This window comes from Oryctolagus cuniculus, chromosome 15, assembly GCF_964237555.1.
Source record: "Oryctolagus cuniculus chromosome 15, mOryCun1.1, whole genome shotgun sequence".
Lineage (NCBI taxonomy): Eukaryota > Metazoa > Chordata > Mammalia > Lagomorpha > Leporidae > Oryctolagus > Oryctolagus cuniculus.
Genome location: NC_091446.1, coordinates 29987019 through 30004541, shown reverse-complemented (window position 1 = coordinate 30004541; position 17523 = coordinate 29987019). Strand labels below are relative to the sequence as shown.

Genomic DNA, 17523 nt, shown 5'->3' with positions numbered 1-17523 from the left:
ACATACCCTGTTCAGACAGCATTTGCAAGCCCACGGTATTTTATCTGTGTTTTTGATCAACTGGCTATAAATTAGGGTTCCCATAGCCCCTTCTTAGGTTGGATTAATTTGCTAGAGAGGCTCACAGAACTGAGGAAAACAATTTATAAGTTCATCATCAGGACGTTACAAAGGATACAGATGAAGAGACCCCGGGCCAAGGTCTGGGGAATGCGCCACCTCTAGAGCCCACATGCCTGCTGTCACTTCGAAAGCACCTCCATGAGTTCCCCTGGCCGGGAGCTCTCCAAACACTTCCTTATCCTTTGCGGATTTCATGGAACCTTCACTACACAGGCAGGATCCATTAAATCCTTGGCCACTGGTGATCAACTCACCCTTCAACTCTGTTAGAATCTTTTAGACCACTGAGGCCTGATAGAACCCATCAGGTCACTGGACCCTAACCCCCAGGACCAATGAAACAGGGCGCAGACAGACAATCCAAAGCCAGAGGAATGCTTATTGTACCTGGGGCAGCAAACTACAAAGCCGATACAGTGCAAACCTCACTGAGGAACCTTTCCACACACGCACCACCCCCACCATATCAGCGGCCATGCTGCGCTCTGCACCTCCCCCCAGCAGGCTGCTTAAGAAGGGACTCTGTCTGCTGCTCAAACAGAACAAGCCTGGCCGCAAACCCTGACTCTTTACCACCACCTCCTCCCACGATGCCCCCTAAATAAAATCTTTTCCATTTTAACTAGTGGCCTCCTCGCTTTCTTCCAACCCTAAAACCTTAACACACCCCTCCCCCCTCCCTGGAGGATGAGGGTGGGGATCTAATCCTGTCTGGATCTTTTCAGTGATCGGTCTCTATTCTGAAGCTACCTAAGAGCTGCCAGCCATCAGCCAACTGACTGGCACACGAAAAGACACTCCTTTGAAGAATCCAAGGATTTCAGGAGCTGTAGACCAGAAAAAGGAGACAAAGACCAAATATATACTTCACAATACCACAACTGTGTTGGGCAAATATTTAATCCCCACTCTCGTGGGAGACTCTTGGCAGCTTCACTCATCCTCCTACACGTCTGGTGGGTGTGGCAAGCATCACCTTATTGTGCTATAGGAACGCTGGCTTCCTGTGGCCTGTATTTAAGATTACTCAGCTGCTACAATTCAATTTTTAAATTTTAATTCAAAATTATATTGAAACTAAAAGTTCCCTTTGGGAGTTTGGTCCCCTTTCAAAGAGGAAAAACAGAAGTCTGAAAGATGAAAAGCACTTGTTTCAGGCCACACAGTCAGGAACTGGCAGGCCCAGAAGAGAATCCAGCAGAGAGCCACATGCCCCTCATCCAATAAAGGCCTAGTTTTTGGCAATATATTTCATATATGAGATTTGGCATGCAGAATCTCCTATCTGTTTTTAAACACAGATGAAGGTCTTTGTGATTGTAAATGTCTCTTTTCCGAATCAGCATCATTAAACATAATTCTGATCTATAAAACTAAAACCACAATGAAGGGTCCTCTGCACAATGGTTTCTGCAGGCAGCCCAGAGAAAGCAAAGCAATCCAGAAGCACCAGCACAAACCCCACCCTCCTCCGGGCCACGAGCTATTCTTTCATTTGGTCACCAGGATATTTACTGTACCTTGCACTTCTGGGTATTTCATGAGGAGCAAGAGCCCAAATCTCAGGGTGGTACTGGTTGTTTCTGTTCCCGCTGTAAACAGATTAGATCCACAGACTACTAAGTTCTCCAAGTCAAATTCAGTCCCTGGGTTATGTTTCTCCTACAAAGGATAGAATTAATGGCTCATGAGGGGAAGAGAAGACAACGACTTACCAGAATTCCATCACACCCCCTCACTATTAATCAGATTCATTTTGTATACTGTAGTGTAGGGGATAAAAAAAAAAAAGACATAGAACCAAATTTCTGGGTTCACATTCCAGGGTAGCCAATGCACAGATGTGTGTCCCTGGTAGGTGACTTGATTTTCTTACTCAGTTTCATCACCTGTGAAACTGGGACTAAGAAATAGAACATATCCTATGAGGCTATTACAACAAAACAGTTAATGGATACTCTTGGAACAATGCTTCACGCCCACAAATACTCAATGAATGGTATGTTCTAGTTATATTTAATGAAAAAGACTAGAATAGATCATTGGTTCACGGTCTGTTCCCTTCACTTACACAGACTTGTACACACCCAGCTCCACCTGTTCTCATACAATATGCACTATTACTAATAGCATTTCTAATAGTAAGACTGAATTTCTAAGTGGGACACTTTGCATCCTAATTTTTATTTATTTATTTATTTATTTATTTTTTTGACAGGCAGAGTGGACAGTGAGAGAGAGAGACAGAGAGAAAGGTCTTCCTTTGCCATTGGTTCACCCTCCAATGGCCGCTGCGCACCGGCGCACCGCGCTGATCCGATGGCAGGAGCCAGGAGCAAGGTGCTTTTCCTGGTCTCCCATGGGGTGCAGGGCCCAAGCACCTGGACCATCCTCCACTGCACTCCCTGGCCACAGCAGAGAGCTGGCCTGGAAGTGGGGCAACCGGGACAGAATCTGGCGCCCCAACCGGGACTAGAACCCGGTGTGCCGGCGCCGCAAGGCGGAGGATTAGCCTAGTGAGCCGCGGCGCCAGCCTGCATCCTAATTTTTACATGGGATCTAACAAACATTTAGAACATAAATGTTTATCCAGGGCCTAAAAGTTGTAAGATTTTTATTTTAAAATTACTTTACTAAAAAGAAAAATGAAAGTAAGTCTTTGTTGTATTCCCCAACCCCACCCACCCCTAGTCCCAGAACAAAAATTGGCATCTAGAATTTGTTGGATAATTGAATGTTTAATGATATGAAACTAATTAAGCTAATAACAATTTTCCAAATTTAACAGTACTAAAATTCCATTGCTGACTCTTTTGGTAAGCTTTTAAACTTGAGGAAAGTATTTAAAGTACTTGTCTTAAAAATTAACTTCAGTGGCTGGCGTTGTGGTACAGTGGGTTAAGCCACCACCTGTGGCATTGGCATTCCATATGAGTATCAGTTGGAATCCTGGCCGCTCCACTTATCATGCTCCCTGCTGATGTGCCTGGGAAAGCAGCGGAAGATCATCCCAGTGCTTGGGTCCCTGCACCCACACAGAAGATCTAGATGGAGTTACCGGCTCCTGGCTTCGGCCTGACACAGTCCTGGTCATTACAGCCATTTGGGGAATGAACCAGCAGATGGAAGAATCTCTCTCTCTCTTGCTCTCCTCTTTCTGTAAACTCTGTTTTTCAAATAAATCTTTAAAAAAAATTAACCTCATTTTTTAAGCCCTGAATCAAGTTTTTCTTTTCCAGCTTTGTTTCATTCTTTCTGTTCACTTCAAAATGGAATGACTTCTAATATGATAATTCTATATTAATTTGAAAGAAAAAATAAAATTAGGTGAGAAGTCCAAATTTTTTTGCACATTTTTATTTCCTACCTCTAGAGTCCTTACTTCCTTTATCTGGAGTCAAGAATATTAAGCATTTAAATAATTCCCTCATAACAAAAAGCCTGATTGTAAAAATCTTTGATGATGAAAATATTTGAGAAAATGTAAAAATATTTTTCATTTATGTTCTAACTATGATTTAAGTAGTAGGTAGTCTACCATTATCTTCAATTTTTTTTTTTTTTAAATATTTGGGCTGGCGCTGTGGCTCAGAGGGTTAAGCTGCTGTCTGCAATACCGGCATCCTTATGGGTGCTGGTTCGAGTCCTGGTGGCTCCACTTCTGATCCAGCTCCCTGCTAATGTGCCTGGGAAGGCAGTGGAGGATGGCCTAAGTGCTTGGGCCCCTGCACCCATGTGGCAGACCCAGTAGACGCTCCTGGCTCATGGCTTCAGCCTGGCCCAGCCGTGGCCATTGCTGTTGGCGGCCATTTGGGGAGTGAACCAGCGGATGGAAGATTCTCTGTCTCTCCTTCTCTGTCACTCTGCCTTTCTGCCTTTTGAAAGGCAGAGTGACAGAGAGAGAGAGGAGAGAGAGAGAGAGACAGAGAGATATTGAAATTTTGCATCCACTGCTTCACTCCCTAAATGGCTGCAATGTTCTAGGCTGGGCCAGGCTAAAGTCAGAAGCCAGAAGCTCTATCTGGGCCTACGTGTGAGTGACAGGGGCCCTTTTACTTGGCTCATCTCTGCTTTCCCAGGCACATTAGCAGGGAGCTGGATCAGAAGCAGAGTACCTGGAGCTCAACTGGCGCTCTGATATGGCTGCCAGTGCAGATTTAACTCACTCCACAGTGTCAGGCCCTAAACAAACACTTTTAAATGATTGGAGTAATAGCCTCGCTATGTTTCTCCCACCCTGAAAAACATCTGGTCTCAGTATAGACCAGAATGAATAGTGTCTCAGTATACCTCCTTGGAAAGCAGAATGCATCTAAATGTCTCTCTTTCCTTAGACATGTTTTCTAAGAAAATCAGGCTAAGCTATCCAAATCAGCCCTTCCAGAATGTAAGGAGACCACATAGGTTATCATTTATCAAATGTTTGCGTATTTATGTGATAGCTGAGTGACATTTTTCTTTCATTCGTATATATTTGGGAGACTGCTATATAAATAGTGTTAATTTTACAGGGCTTTAAGAATATTTTTCAGATTTTGAATTGTTACATGTCTTTATTCATTTAAATATGCTTTTCTCATCATGCTGCTGCTTGTGTTCAGTGGCATTCTGAGGATGGGTGGCTATGCCACACTTGTTTAGTGTATTTAATAAAACCTACAGTCAATGCATACTGTATTTGCTTTAGGATCCTTCATCTAGCGCCAATCTTTTTTTTGAGAGGCAGAGTAGACAGTGAGAGAGAGAGAGAGAAAGGTCTTCCTTTTGCCGTTGGTTCACCCTCCAATGACCGCCACGGCCGGCGCACTGCGGCCGGCATACCGTGCCGATCCGAAGGCAGGAGCCAGGTACTTATCCTGGTCTCCCATGGGGTGCAGGGATCAAGCACTTGGGCCATCCTCCACTGCACTCCCGGGCTACAGCAGAGAGCTGGCCTGGAAGAGGGGCAACCGGGATAGAATCAGGCGCCCTGACCAGGACTAGAACCGGGTGTGCCGGCACCGCAGGAGGAGGATTAGCCTATTGAGCTGTGGCACCAGCCATCTAGCGCCAATTTTAAAAAGCAAAATTGTTCCTATGTCAAAATACAGCTTCTTTAAAGAATAGCTTCCACTCTTTTTTAAAAAATAATTTATTTTTATTTATTAAAAGGCAGACCCACACACACACACACACACACACACACACACACGAATACACACATACAGATCTGCCACCTGCTGGTTCATTGCTCTACATGCCCATAACAGCTGGGGTGGGGCTGGACAGAAGCCAGGAAGCCAGAATCCAATCAAGGTCTCCCAGCTGGGTGGCAGATACTTGAGGCGTGAACTGCTGCCTCCTAGGGTGAGCATCAGCAGGCAGCTGGAATGGAGAGCGGGGCTGGGACCTGAACCCAGGCAGTCTCACATGGGATGCAGGTGTCCTAAGCAGCATTTTAACCAGTATGCTGATGCCCACTCCACAGTCAGTTTTTATAATGTGTTGGTCTATGACATGTTATCAGGAAAGGCACTGTGGCAAAAATGTCTGACTCTGTAAGTGTAAATGATCTGTAGAGAAAATAATGTTTTGTCCATCCCAAGATACATATGTGTTTAGAACTATCTATATAAGTACACGTTACATAGCTCATTTTAAATATTTATTGAGAACATTTAAATCCTCATGTCTAAGTGCAGGAGGTCATAGAGCAAAAAGAGGGCTTTTGAATGATTTAAAAATTTCCCTTATTAATGATAACAGAGTGCTCCATTGTCTCAAGCCATGCAAATATCAAGACACATACGGGCGGAAGCTGTGGCACAGTGGGTTAACGCCCTGGCCTGAAGCGCCGGCATCCCATGTGAGTGCTGGTTTAAGACCCGGCTGCTCCAATTCCTGTCCAGCTCTCTGCTGTGGCCCGGGAAAGCAGTAGAAGATGGTCCAAGTCCTTGAGCCCCTGCACCTATGTGGGAGACCTGGAAGAAGCTCCTGGCTCCTGGCTTTGGATCGGCACAGCTCCGGCCATTGCAGCCATCTGGCGAGTGAACCATCTATCGGATGGAAGACCTATCTTTCTCTCTCTTTCTCTCTGCCTCTCCTCTCTGTGTAACTTTGACTTTCAAATAAATAAATAAATCTTTTAAAAAAAAAAAAAGACTTACATACATGGTGTGATTATGTACTCATGTATTTCCGTGGAGCAAAAAAACAGCACCAGGGAAAGTCACCACAGTACCTGCTCCATTCTGCTGAGGAAACAGTCAATATAATCCCGAGGGTTATTCTGATCCAAGGATTCTTGATGTTCCTTTATTTTTTCCAGAATGAAGTATTTAATGTCATTAATTCTTTCTGAGAATTCTTTGTGTTTTCCAGGGAAATACCTCATGAGTGCTGGCCAGAGATTATAAATCTGAAAATGGAAGCAAACAAATACGGCAGCGCTGCAGCCTGTGCGGAGACAGCAGAGTTTCCAAGCACAGCGCCCAAGCAGGAGAGAGAGGGAGTGAGCGTCCCAAAGAGAAGAGCAGCCCCTTCCCGTCTCCTTCTCTTCCCACCTTCGGTCAAACCCACCCACAGTCATGGAGGGGCCCGGCAGGGAACGTAAGCCACCGGGATGCTCTGTCTTCTTTTGCATGGGAAACCCACAGGGGCAAGCTGAGGCCAAGCTTCCGTAGATGCTGGGCTAAGTGGCTTTGTTTTGGTGCATTCAACCCACATGGAGGGGAGGAGCCCTTGACTTTGCCTACAGGCTACCCGCGGGCCAAGGAGAACCACCCCAAACACAGATCCAACCGTGGGTTTACCTGGCACCATCGGGAGTTTATTTGTTTAAAATTTTCCTGTAACAACTCCATGAGGAAGAGGAACGTCTTGTCCTCATACTGGAAACGCTCACTGAAGAGGATGGAGCAGATCACGTTGCAGGGAGCGCAAGAGAGGATGAAGGTGGGGTCGAAGGGCTGAGCTGACGGGGAAAGAGAGTTCTGACACCGAGACTCTTAACCATCCTGCGTTAGGATTTCAAGAACTGGGCTGCCCTCCCGTCAGTTTTTTTTTTTTTTTTTTTTTTTTTGACAGGCAGAGTGGACAGTGAGAGAGAGAGAGAGAGAGAAAGGTCCTCCTTTTCTGTTGGTTCACCCCACAATGGCTGCTGCGGCCGGCATGCTGCTGCACCACGCTGATCTGAAGCCAGGAGCCAGGTGCTTCTCCTGGTCTCTCATGGGGTGCAGGGCCCAAGCACTTGGGCCATCCTCCACTGCACTCCCGGGCCACAGCAGAGAGCTGGACTGGAAGAGGGGCAACCAGGACAGAATCTGGCACCCTGACTGGGACTAGAACCCGGTGTGCCGGCGCCACAGGCGGAGGATTAGCCTATTGAGCTGCGGCGCCGGCCCCTCCCGTCAGATTTATACACACACTTTATGTTCCTCCAAAATTCCCCAAATTGGGATATAAGCATCTTGTAATGCTACTAATTACAATTTATATGTTAGTATTATTATAGCATATGACCCTATTCGTCATGTAGTATTATATTGTACTGATAATACATATTGTTATTATATGACTACTATAATAGTAGTAATAGCAACAAGTAATATTATAAGCATTTATGATATGTTGGATCCTATGTAAATGTTTTGTTACTCTCTATTCTGAGGCTTGGTTTTTGGCCTCATTTTCACAATAAGGAAAAAATGCATCTTAGAAAATTCAAGCCTTCAGAAGGGGACCTCATAGCTCTGGAGTTGTTTCCCTCCCTTGGCTTTACCCTAAGCGTACTCCCCGAGGAGAGCGCAGATCTCGGGCCACAAAGTGACTCCCACGGGAGGCGTGTGGAGGACGTCCCAGGCCCCCCAGGGGCATGGCCAGTGATTCACCTTCCGTTTTCCTGAACGCCTCCACCAGGCAGCGGGCTTCCTCCTGGACCCTCTCCTCGATGCTCCTCTTCCCCATGCCAAAGTTCCTCAGGGTCGTCAGGGTGAAGCGACGCATGTGCTTCCACCTCTCTCCGTGACTGAAAATGATTCCTAGGAAGAGCAGGTGCGTGTGGGCATCACAGAGCAACCTTCCCTAAAGCTGTTAGCCTGTGTCTGCCTTCACCAGGTTTCTACTGCCTCCCATCAGGGACTGAGAGCTGGCAACGTACACACGTGCTCTGGAGTTCAGCTGAAAGGTATGTCACATAGAGAAAATCAAAGCCAAGCTCTGATCAGCAAGAGGCAGAAAGGGTGGAACTGGACCAAGGGAGCCACAGACAGGTGGAGAATACTCCCAGGTGTGGAAGGGTTCTCCATCTGGTTTTGTTAAAAATACATACATACATACATACATACATGTTCTCACAAACCTATTTCTTGGGTTTCTGGTTTTACCCTTAATCTTTACCTTGTGCTTTAGTTCTACATGTGATTTTCTCAATTACAGGGTAAGAAACTACAAAGCACACCAATACAGGATTTACGTTTCTATTCTCCTCAAAATTTACTATAGCTAATGTTATTCTAATCTGAACACAAAGAAGCAAAGGAATGCATATGTTCTGCACCAATGGTTTCTTATTTCTTCCTCTGGACAAAGCCAGTTACCGATCATGAGTCTCCTATTTTTCTTAATGTACCATCAGTTTCTAGTGCTCCAAAATCCAGATCCCGGGTGCATCTTCACATCGCGTCCTTCCTGATCTTTCCCTACATTTGTGAAACCCTGTTGATTCCTTCTTTATACCGTCTTTCTCATCTTGCCAACCCATGTCATGCCGCCATACTTCAGGTAATGACATTTTTAGGAATCTAAAAAGTTATAACCATCTTCAAACTAGTTTCCTCTCTCACTCCTCTGAATCTTCAGCTGCCAGATTACTCAAAATCAAATTACAAGGACCACACTGATAATCATTTAAATATTCATTTCACATCCATCAAATTAGCCAGCATTTAAACAATTACAGGGCGGCCGGCGACGCGGCTCAATAGGCTAATCCTCCACCTAGCGGCGCCGGTACACTGGGTTCTAGTCCCAGTCAGGGCACCGGATTCTGTCCCGGTTGCCCCTCTTCCAGGCCAGCTCTTTGCTGTGGCCTGGGAGTGCAGTGGAGGATGGCCCAAGTGCTTGGGCCCTGCACCCCATGGGAGACCAGGATAAGTACCTGGCTCCTGCCATCGGATCAGCGTGATGAGCTGGCCGCAGCGCGCTGGCCACGGAGGCCACTGGAGGGTGAGCCAACGGGAAAAGGAAGACCTTTCTCTCTGTCTCTCTCTCTCTCACTGTCCACTCTACCTGTCAAAAAAAAAAAAAAAAAAAAAAAACAAACTATAGAGCAATCAAGCTTGTGGCAAAGATGGCACATTTATTTGGCCCCTTTGCACATTACAACATACTTTGGAAATTAATGCAATACAGCAAAAACTATTAAAAACTGTTTGATCTATTAATTACTCTCTGAAAAAATTATACAAAGAATTCAACATAAGATGTATACTACAATTTATATTAAGGAATTTGCAAACAATCTCAATCCTAATAATAGGATAGGAGTTTACACAATCTTAGTTAACCAGTCTTAGGGTAAAGTAAGCAACTGTAAAAATGATGATTATGAAAACTATGTGGGCCAGCGCCGCGGCTCACTAGGCTAATCCTCTGCCTTGCGGCGCCAGCACACTGGGTTCTAGTCCCAGTTGGGGCGCCGGATTCTGTCCCAGTTGCCCCTCTTCCAGGCCAGCTCTCTGCTGTGGCCAGGGAGTACAGTGGATGGCGGCCCAAGTGCTTGGGCCCTGCACCCACATGGGAGACCAGCAGAAGCACCTGGCTCCTGGCTTCGGATCAGTGCGGTGCGCCGGCCATTGGAGGGTGAACCAATGGCAAAAGAAGACCTTTCTCTCTGTCTCTCTCACTGTCCACTCTGCCTGTCAAAAAAAAAAAAAATAAATAAATAAATAAAGAAAACTATGTGAACTATGTGGAGGGGCCGGCACTGTGGTACAGTGGGTTAAAGCCCTGGCCTGCAGTGCTGGCATCCCATAAGGGCGCTGGTTCAAGTCCCAGCTGCTCCAGTTCTGATCCAGCTCCCTGCTAAAGTGCTTGAGAAAGCAGCAGAGAATGGCTCATGTTCTTGGGCCCCTATACCCATGTGGGAGACATTGAAAAATCTCCTGGTTCCTAGCTTTAGATTGGCTCAGCTCCAGCCCTCTCAGCTATTTGGGGAGAGAACCAGTAGATGGAAGACCCCCGCCCCCCACCTTTCTCTATAACTCTTTCAAATAAAATAAATCTTAAAAAAAAAAAAAGAAAACTATGTGAAACTACCAGACATGTTAACATTTTAGAAGACAGCAGTATACAAACATTTCTGAATCATATAATCACAACTGTTAAAATGTGCACATGTATAGGCAACATCTGAGAGCACAGAACAAAAGTGAGTTGGGGCAGTGTGCTTAGTAGTCAGGGGCTCTAGAACTAAGCACACTCCATGAAAATCTCTGCTCCACATTTTCTAGTTTTGGCAAGTTATTAACTTCTCTGTGCCAACAACTTCATCTGAAGAATGGAAACCCAAAAATAGTATTTTCTGCATGTGATCATGGTGTTGAATAAATATCATAATATTTGTAAAATACTTAGCAGAGTATTCAGCACATAAAAAGTATTCACAAATGTTAGCTTTTATAACTGCTATTTTTATCTATGATTTTAGAAGTATTCTATCTTCTCAAAAATTTTTAATGCTGTCTTTCCATCACTTTTAAATCAAAAAGCAAGTATACATTTGGTCAAATTACTTAATCTTCAAAGTAGGTATTTGGATATATATCCAGGTTTTTGCTGTTCATTCTACTTAATAAATATTAAGTGATCTCCTTCTATACATCAAGTAGGATTCTAAAAATATTACCACTGTGAACATTCTTGTTCATAACTTATACATCACATCTTTGATAATTCCTCAAGTTAGGTTCCTAAAAGCAGTGATTCAGTCATCGGCACTGTCCCTTTACAGAAGCGAGAGAAACACAGGACAGTAACTGAGGGGGTGTGGCCAGGCAGCAGGGGCGAGATCCATTTCGGAGGAAAGTTGGATTTACCTGCTATTACTCTATCCTCAAATTCAGGTGCTTTGGGGGGGATCTAATGTGTTCATAAAATCCAGGTTTTGAACAGCTGATGACCATCATCTTTATGCAGTGAATTTTCATACATGTTCATATAAAAGAAATACCTGCCCAACCAACCACACGAAGAAACCCTAGCAATGGCTACACCACTGGTTTGGTTAATTTCATCTTAGCTATTGAATTTATGGACATAGAGTTGTTGGTAATATTTCTATATTATTCTTCTAATGTTTGCAGGGTCAACAGTGGTATTTCTGCTTTCATTTCTGATATTAATAATTTGAGTTTTCTTTCTGTCTTTCCCTTCCTCATCTCCTATCTCTCTTCAGCTTTCCTAGAGGTTTATCAATTTTACTGATCTTGTCAAAGGACCAGTCTTCAGTTTTAGGATTTTTCTGTTTTTACTGTTTCAGTTTCATTGACTTCTATTCTTAATTTCTTCCTTCTACTTGTTTTAGGTTTAATTTGCTTTTCTTTCTCTAGTCTCTTAGGAGGAAGGTTAGGTTATTATTTTAAATCATTCTTTTTAAGTATATGAATATAATGCTATATTATCATATATTAGAGAATTTTCATTTAATATTTTAATTTCCACAAGACCTCTTTTTAAATCCAGTTACTTAAAAGAGTATTTTTTACTTCTAAATATCAGATGATTTTCCTGTCAGCTTTCATTTATTTCAATTTTTGTTGTACTATAATCTGATAATTTAGTTTACAGGAATTCTACTCTTTACAATTTGTTAAGACTTTTTTTTCAACAGGGTGGGAAGGAGAGGGAGGAGGAGAAAAGAAGTAGGAGGGGGTGGGAGACAGAAAGAGGGAGAGGGAGAGGAAACTGAGGGAGGGAGGGAGGGAGGGACGGAGGAAGGAAGGAAGGGTGAGAGAGGCATCCTGTCCACTTGCCTGCAACAGCAGGGCTAGGCCAGGGCTGAAGCTGGGAGATGACAACGCCATCCAATCTCCCATGTGGGAGGAACCCAGTTACTTGAGCCATCATTGCTGCCTACCAGGATCTGCACCGTCAGGGGCTGGAGTCAGGAACTGAATCAACGGACTCCAACATGGCACACAGGCTTTTTAACTGCCAAGTTCACGCCTACTACCTGTTAAGGTTTTTTATGACCCAGAATATGGTCTGCCCTTGTGAATTTCCACTTACACTTGAGAAGAGTGTCTCCTTCTGTTGTACCTTTGGTTTGGGGGTTTAGTTAACCCAGCCCATAGCCAGTCTGGGTTCGAAATTTGCTACTGTGGTTACCCTCAGTGCAATACCTCAGTTTCCTGTAAGGAGACCTTGCTATTATCTCTCCAGCTGGCTCTGGGTTTTCCCTGCACACATCTTCCTAGAGAGAGGTGGTCTTCTGCAGCTCTAACAGCTCTATTTCGCTGCTGCTTTTTCTCTGGGCTTTTTTAGAGTAGTGGGTCCAGAGGAAGGGCATTGGATTAGTCTGTTTTCTGGGGCTTAACAAAAGACTGGAAGCTCACTACTTTCTAAAGAAAAGAAGGTGACTTAGCTCACAGTTTTGGAGGTTGAAAAGCAAGGCGTTAGCTCAGGAAACAGTAGCTGTGGCTGTGTCATGTCACACTTCCCGGTGGATGAGAGACGGAGGCTTCCATCCATGGGTTCACTCCCCAAATGCGCTTGCTGACAAGATCTCCTATCCTTCACGTTCTTCCACCGTGTGACCGTTTCCCCATCCAAAGGGAAAGCTGTTACCTCCCCTGGGGACTTGGGCTGGTTGTTGGCAACTGCTCACAGTGGTGAGAGTGTGGCCCTATGTGTGGACACCTGGTCTGAAGTTGCTATGCAGCTTCTGCCTCGGGCCCCCACGAAGCTCCCTCTGGATTCCAAGAACCAAGCCGTGAGAGGCCCAAGCCACATGGAGAGTCTCTTGTTGCTGCCCCTGGCCTTGGGTCACCCCCCCTCCCCCAGAAGCCAGATTCCTAAGTGAAGAAGCCTCCACAGGATTTCAGCTCTCAGCCATTTCAATGACTGGCAGCTGTTCAATCTGTAAAAAAAATGGGTGTGTGTCCAGGCCCCAAGCCTTGTGGATGAGAGAAAAGCCATTTGCACTGTGTCTTGTTCAAATTCCTTACCCACAGAGCTCATAAGCATTAAAAACAAAACCTCCCAAATCATGAGAAAAAGTCACCAAATTTCTGTTGTCCTAAAGCCTCCCCAAATTTTTGTTATGGCAGCCCTAAGAAACTAATACAAAAAGAAAACTAAAATATTGAGTGGTTCTTTTCTGTTACTTTCCAGAATAGGAAAATTAGGGGAAGAAACAGCAAATTATTGGTTCCTATTACATGGAAATAAGAGCAGTTAACAAGAATTTCATAGTGGGGGCTGGTGTTGTGGTGCAGCCGTTTAAGCCACTGCCTACAAAAACAGCATCCCACATGAGAGCCAGTGAGTCCTGGCTGTTCCACTTCCAATTCAGCTCCCTGCTAATGCGACCAGGAAAGTAGCAGATGGCCTAAGTAGTTGGGGCCCTGCAATCCACGTGGGAGACCCAGATGAAGCTCCTGGTTCCTGGCTTTGGCCTGGCCCAGACCAGGCCATTGCAGCCATTCAGGGAGTGAACCAGCAGATGGAAGATCAATTTTTCTCTCTCTGTTTCTCCCTCTCTAACTCTGCCTTTCAAATAAAAAAAAATCTTTAAAAAAATAAGACTATGTATAAAAAGAATTTCATAGGAAGCTTTTAAACCGATTTTCTCACAGTTGCAAAAACTATTAAGCTTTATGTCAGTTACTTCTCTGATAGCTCCATGCAGCCCAGCAGTCTCATCTCCACTTAAAAATGAGTTGACATTGAGGCCAATGTTGTGGTGTAGTGGGTAAAGTCACCACCTGTGATAATGACATCCCACATGGGCACTGATTCAAGTCCTGGCTGCTCCACTTCCAATCCAGCTCCCTGCTAATGGCCTCAGAAAGCAGCAGATGATGGCCTAAGTCCTTGGGTGCCTGCCACCCACATGGGAGACTCAGATGAAGCTCCTGGCTCCTGGTTTTGGCCTGGCCTAGCCTTGGGCTGCTGTGGCCATTTGGGGAGTGAACTAGCAGATGGAAGATTTCTCGCTCTCTTTCTGTGTGTGTGTGTGTGTGTATGTGTGTGTCCTCTCTCTGTAACTCTTTCAAATAAATAAAATCTTTATAAAAATTAATTGAAACACACACACACAGCTAATGTAACCAACTTGTTTAGCAAAAAAATAGTTAGTAGAAGGCAGGCTTGTTTCTTTAGTTGAACAAATATATATTTTGACCTTAGGTGAGAGAGATCAAAAATCACTTCTCTTGTTGCACTTGGTATGTTATGTTATATTTAGTGATTCATTAATATGCTTTGAAAAGATTTAGTTTTGTAATTTTCAGTGGTTTAGGGGAGACTTTCAGGCTATCCTAAAATTTTTATGATATATTTATACATATAAAGGAATATATGTAACACATATCTAACTTCCAAGTGTCTTCCCAGCTCCCTGTGCAGTACCTCCTGGATCTTACCCTCCATCTCCTTCCATCCTCCACAAACTAGGCTGTAGTTTCTATATCTGGTTATTTGTTTGTGGTAGTTGCCACTGTACCACCATATCCTTTGTACCACACCCCAAAGTGTGAAACTACATCCCAAAGCCTGACTTTTCCATCTCCCTAAACCCCTCGCTATTGATTTTTATTTCAAAAGGTTCTCACATTGTTTTTATCTCAATGATATTTACAGAATTAACTTACAGGGAATTTGGAGTCTGGTTTTGATGTTCATCTCAGCAGAGCTTTCAGAGTGTCTGTTATGTAATCAGAGTTTGTCTGATCTTTGACCCTAGCCTGTGGGAGATTCTAAGCCCTTAGAATTGCTCAGGTATTCCTGGTAGATCCCTGGAACACACTTGCATGCATGTCAACGAAATGAGGAGCCCCTAGAGAGTTTGTTTAGAGGGTTGAGCCAGGTGCTATAAGCCTGAGCTTCTGAGCTGGGGTGGAGAGGGGGTGGAAACTGAGTTCAATCACATGGGCAATTTCGCACATGGAAAGAAATTTCTGCAGAAACCTGGGACACCAAGGCTCAGGTAAGCTTCCTGGCTGGTGACCATGTGGATGTGCGAAGAGGGTAACGCATCATAATTCTCAGCAACAGGATACAGAACTCTGCTTCGGAACCCTCTCAGACCTTGCTCTGTGTCTCTCTGCATTTCTATCCTTAATGTAATAAAACTGTGATGGTGAGCACACACCTCACTGAGTTCTGTGAGTTATCCTACAGATTACTGAACCTGAGGGAGACACGGGAACCCCTGAGTTTTCAGTCTGCTGGTCAGAAGAGTGGGTGACATGGGGACCCTTGAACTGGGAGCTGGCATCAGAAGTGAGGGCAGTCTTACTGGAGACTGTGCCCTTAACCTGGCAACTCTGGGTAGTTTGTGCCAGACTGCATTGTAGTATTGTAGCATCTAGTCAGCTACTTACTATAGAAAGGATTTTTTTTTCACAATTTATCAGGTTTTCTCCCAAATATTCAGGTGTTAATTAACCTGTATTTTTATTTGAAACATACCGTATCCTTTCAGGGTATCATCAATAATAGGAAAACGTCCTCTGTCCTGAAATTCATCACCCTGGTTGATCAGAGCTTCCTTCACCGCGTCATAGCCATGCAAGACCACGGCAGGCCAGGGTCCAAGGTACAGGGTGTAAACAGGACCATACTCTTTGGCCAACTGGAAAGAGATGCAAGCAGTTGCATAAGCTGTATTGTGAAATCTGTTGGAGGTACAGGTGCAAATAATTTCACATGTGACTTAGCCTCTGCTCCATCAGTCCCATCTCAGGAATTTCACCTTGACGTATCCCCGTGGAGTCATTCACTCCTTCATTTTTACATGCAGCCATTCAGCAAATATTTTACTAAGCATTTATACTGTGTCAAACTTTGTGCACAGCTCAAATCCACATATTTATACTGTTACAAGAGGAAAAATAAACTAGTAAAATAGCCAACAATTGGAGGTTGATTTTCAAACTTATTTTATATCCATCCCATTGAACTTAAAGCAACCATTTGAAATTAGTTTTATGAGGATATGTAATGGTATATGAGAAGGTTCACCTTCGAAATAAATTACAAATTATATTTAAAATCCATTTGCATATTAATTTGATCCCTGTTTTTTTTATGATGATTACTTCTAAGAGAAAATAGTTAATAAAATCACCACTTAGTTTTTTTCTTCTGGCTCCCTGAGTTTTCTCTTTCATTCTCCTCTTCATTTCCTACCCCCTTCCCCTTCCTTTTCCTTTCTGCATTTTCTTTTCTGTCACTTTTCCCATAAATGGTGGAGAATTTTGTCATATTTTACTCTTTTCTATGTCCCAGAAAACAAAACTTGCTTCCTTTGTTCCTCTGAATACTCTGTATTTTGGAGCACAAACTGCTAGGACCTCTTCTTTTAACTTGAACCTCACGATAATCTTTTTCCAGAGATAACAGAAATAATTGGAAATGTACACAATTTTCTATTAAAGACTGTCTGTGCTCAAGAAAAGAAAGCCAACTCCCCAATTTGTGCACTGGGTTTCATTCCCTTCTAGTTACTGTGGCATGGCACTCTTCTTCATAGCTAAACTGTTTGAAAAAATCATCTAGGCGGCGGCACTGTGGCTTAGCGAGTAAAGCTGCCACCTGCAGTGCTGACATCCTATATGGGTGCCACTTTGAGTCCCAGCTGCTCCACTTCCAGTCCAGTCTCTGCTATGATCTGGGAAAGCAGTGGAAGATGGGCAAAGTCCTTGGGCCCCTGCACCTGTGTGAGAGACCCAGAAGAAGCTCCTAGCTCCTGGCTTCATATCGGCAAAGCTCCAGCCGTTGTGGCCATCTGGGGAGTGAACCAATCATGATGGAAGACCTCCTCTCTGTCTCTCCCTCTCTGTAACTCTGTCTTTCAAATAAATAAATACATCTGCTAAAAATCATCTATATCTGCTATTTCCAATTTCTTTATTCCCTTTTTAAATCACACTAATCAAGATATTGGCCATACCACTCCATTGAAAACTGTTTTTATACAGATGCCTAAAAACCTTTACTTGGCCGAATTTCATTTTCTTTTACCAATCATTGGTTAGGCATGATCAAAGCACTCCTTGAGACAGGTCCTTCCTGTGGACTGCATGACGCCACACTCTTCTGGCGGTCTTCCCACCTCCGACGGCTCAGGCCCAGGCTCCACGTGTGCTCCCCTATCATCTCACAGGCACTTAAGTGTTGGGGTTCCCTGGGGTTATG

The 17523-nt window shown here is 44.2% G+C and overlaps 1 protein-coding gene across 5 annotated transcripts in view; it reads right to left on the bottom strand.

Moving 5' to 3' along the window:
* The window catches only part of LOC103351405 (cytochrome P450 2C23), a 46850-nt gene that overhangs the window by 10676 nt on the left and 18651 nt on the right, over positions 1–17523 (bottom strand). For 4 of the 5 annotated variants that reach the window (XM_070057412.1, XM_017348481.3, XM_070057413.1 and 1 more), the window contains 5 exons: positions 15796–15958; positions 7992–8141; positions 6915–7075; positions 6344–6520; positions 1644–1785 (listed from right to left, as the gene is read on the bottom strand). In XM_070057412.1, coding sequence (XP_069913513.1) covers positions 1644–1785; positions 6344–6520; positions 6915–7075; positions 7992–8141; positions 15796–15958 — 793 coding nt within the window. Of the gene's footprint in view, positions 1–1643; positions 1786–6343; positions 6521–6914; positions 7076–7991; positions 8142–14975; positions 15289–15795; positions 15959–17523 lie in introns of those variants that run through there. The other variant, XM_070057414.1, reaches the window with a different exon arrangement.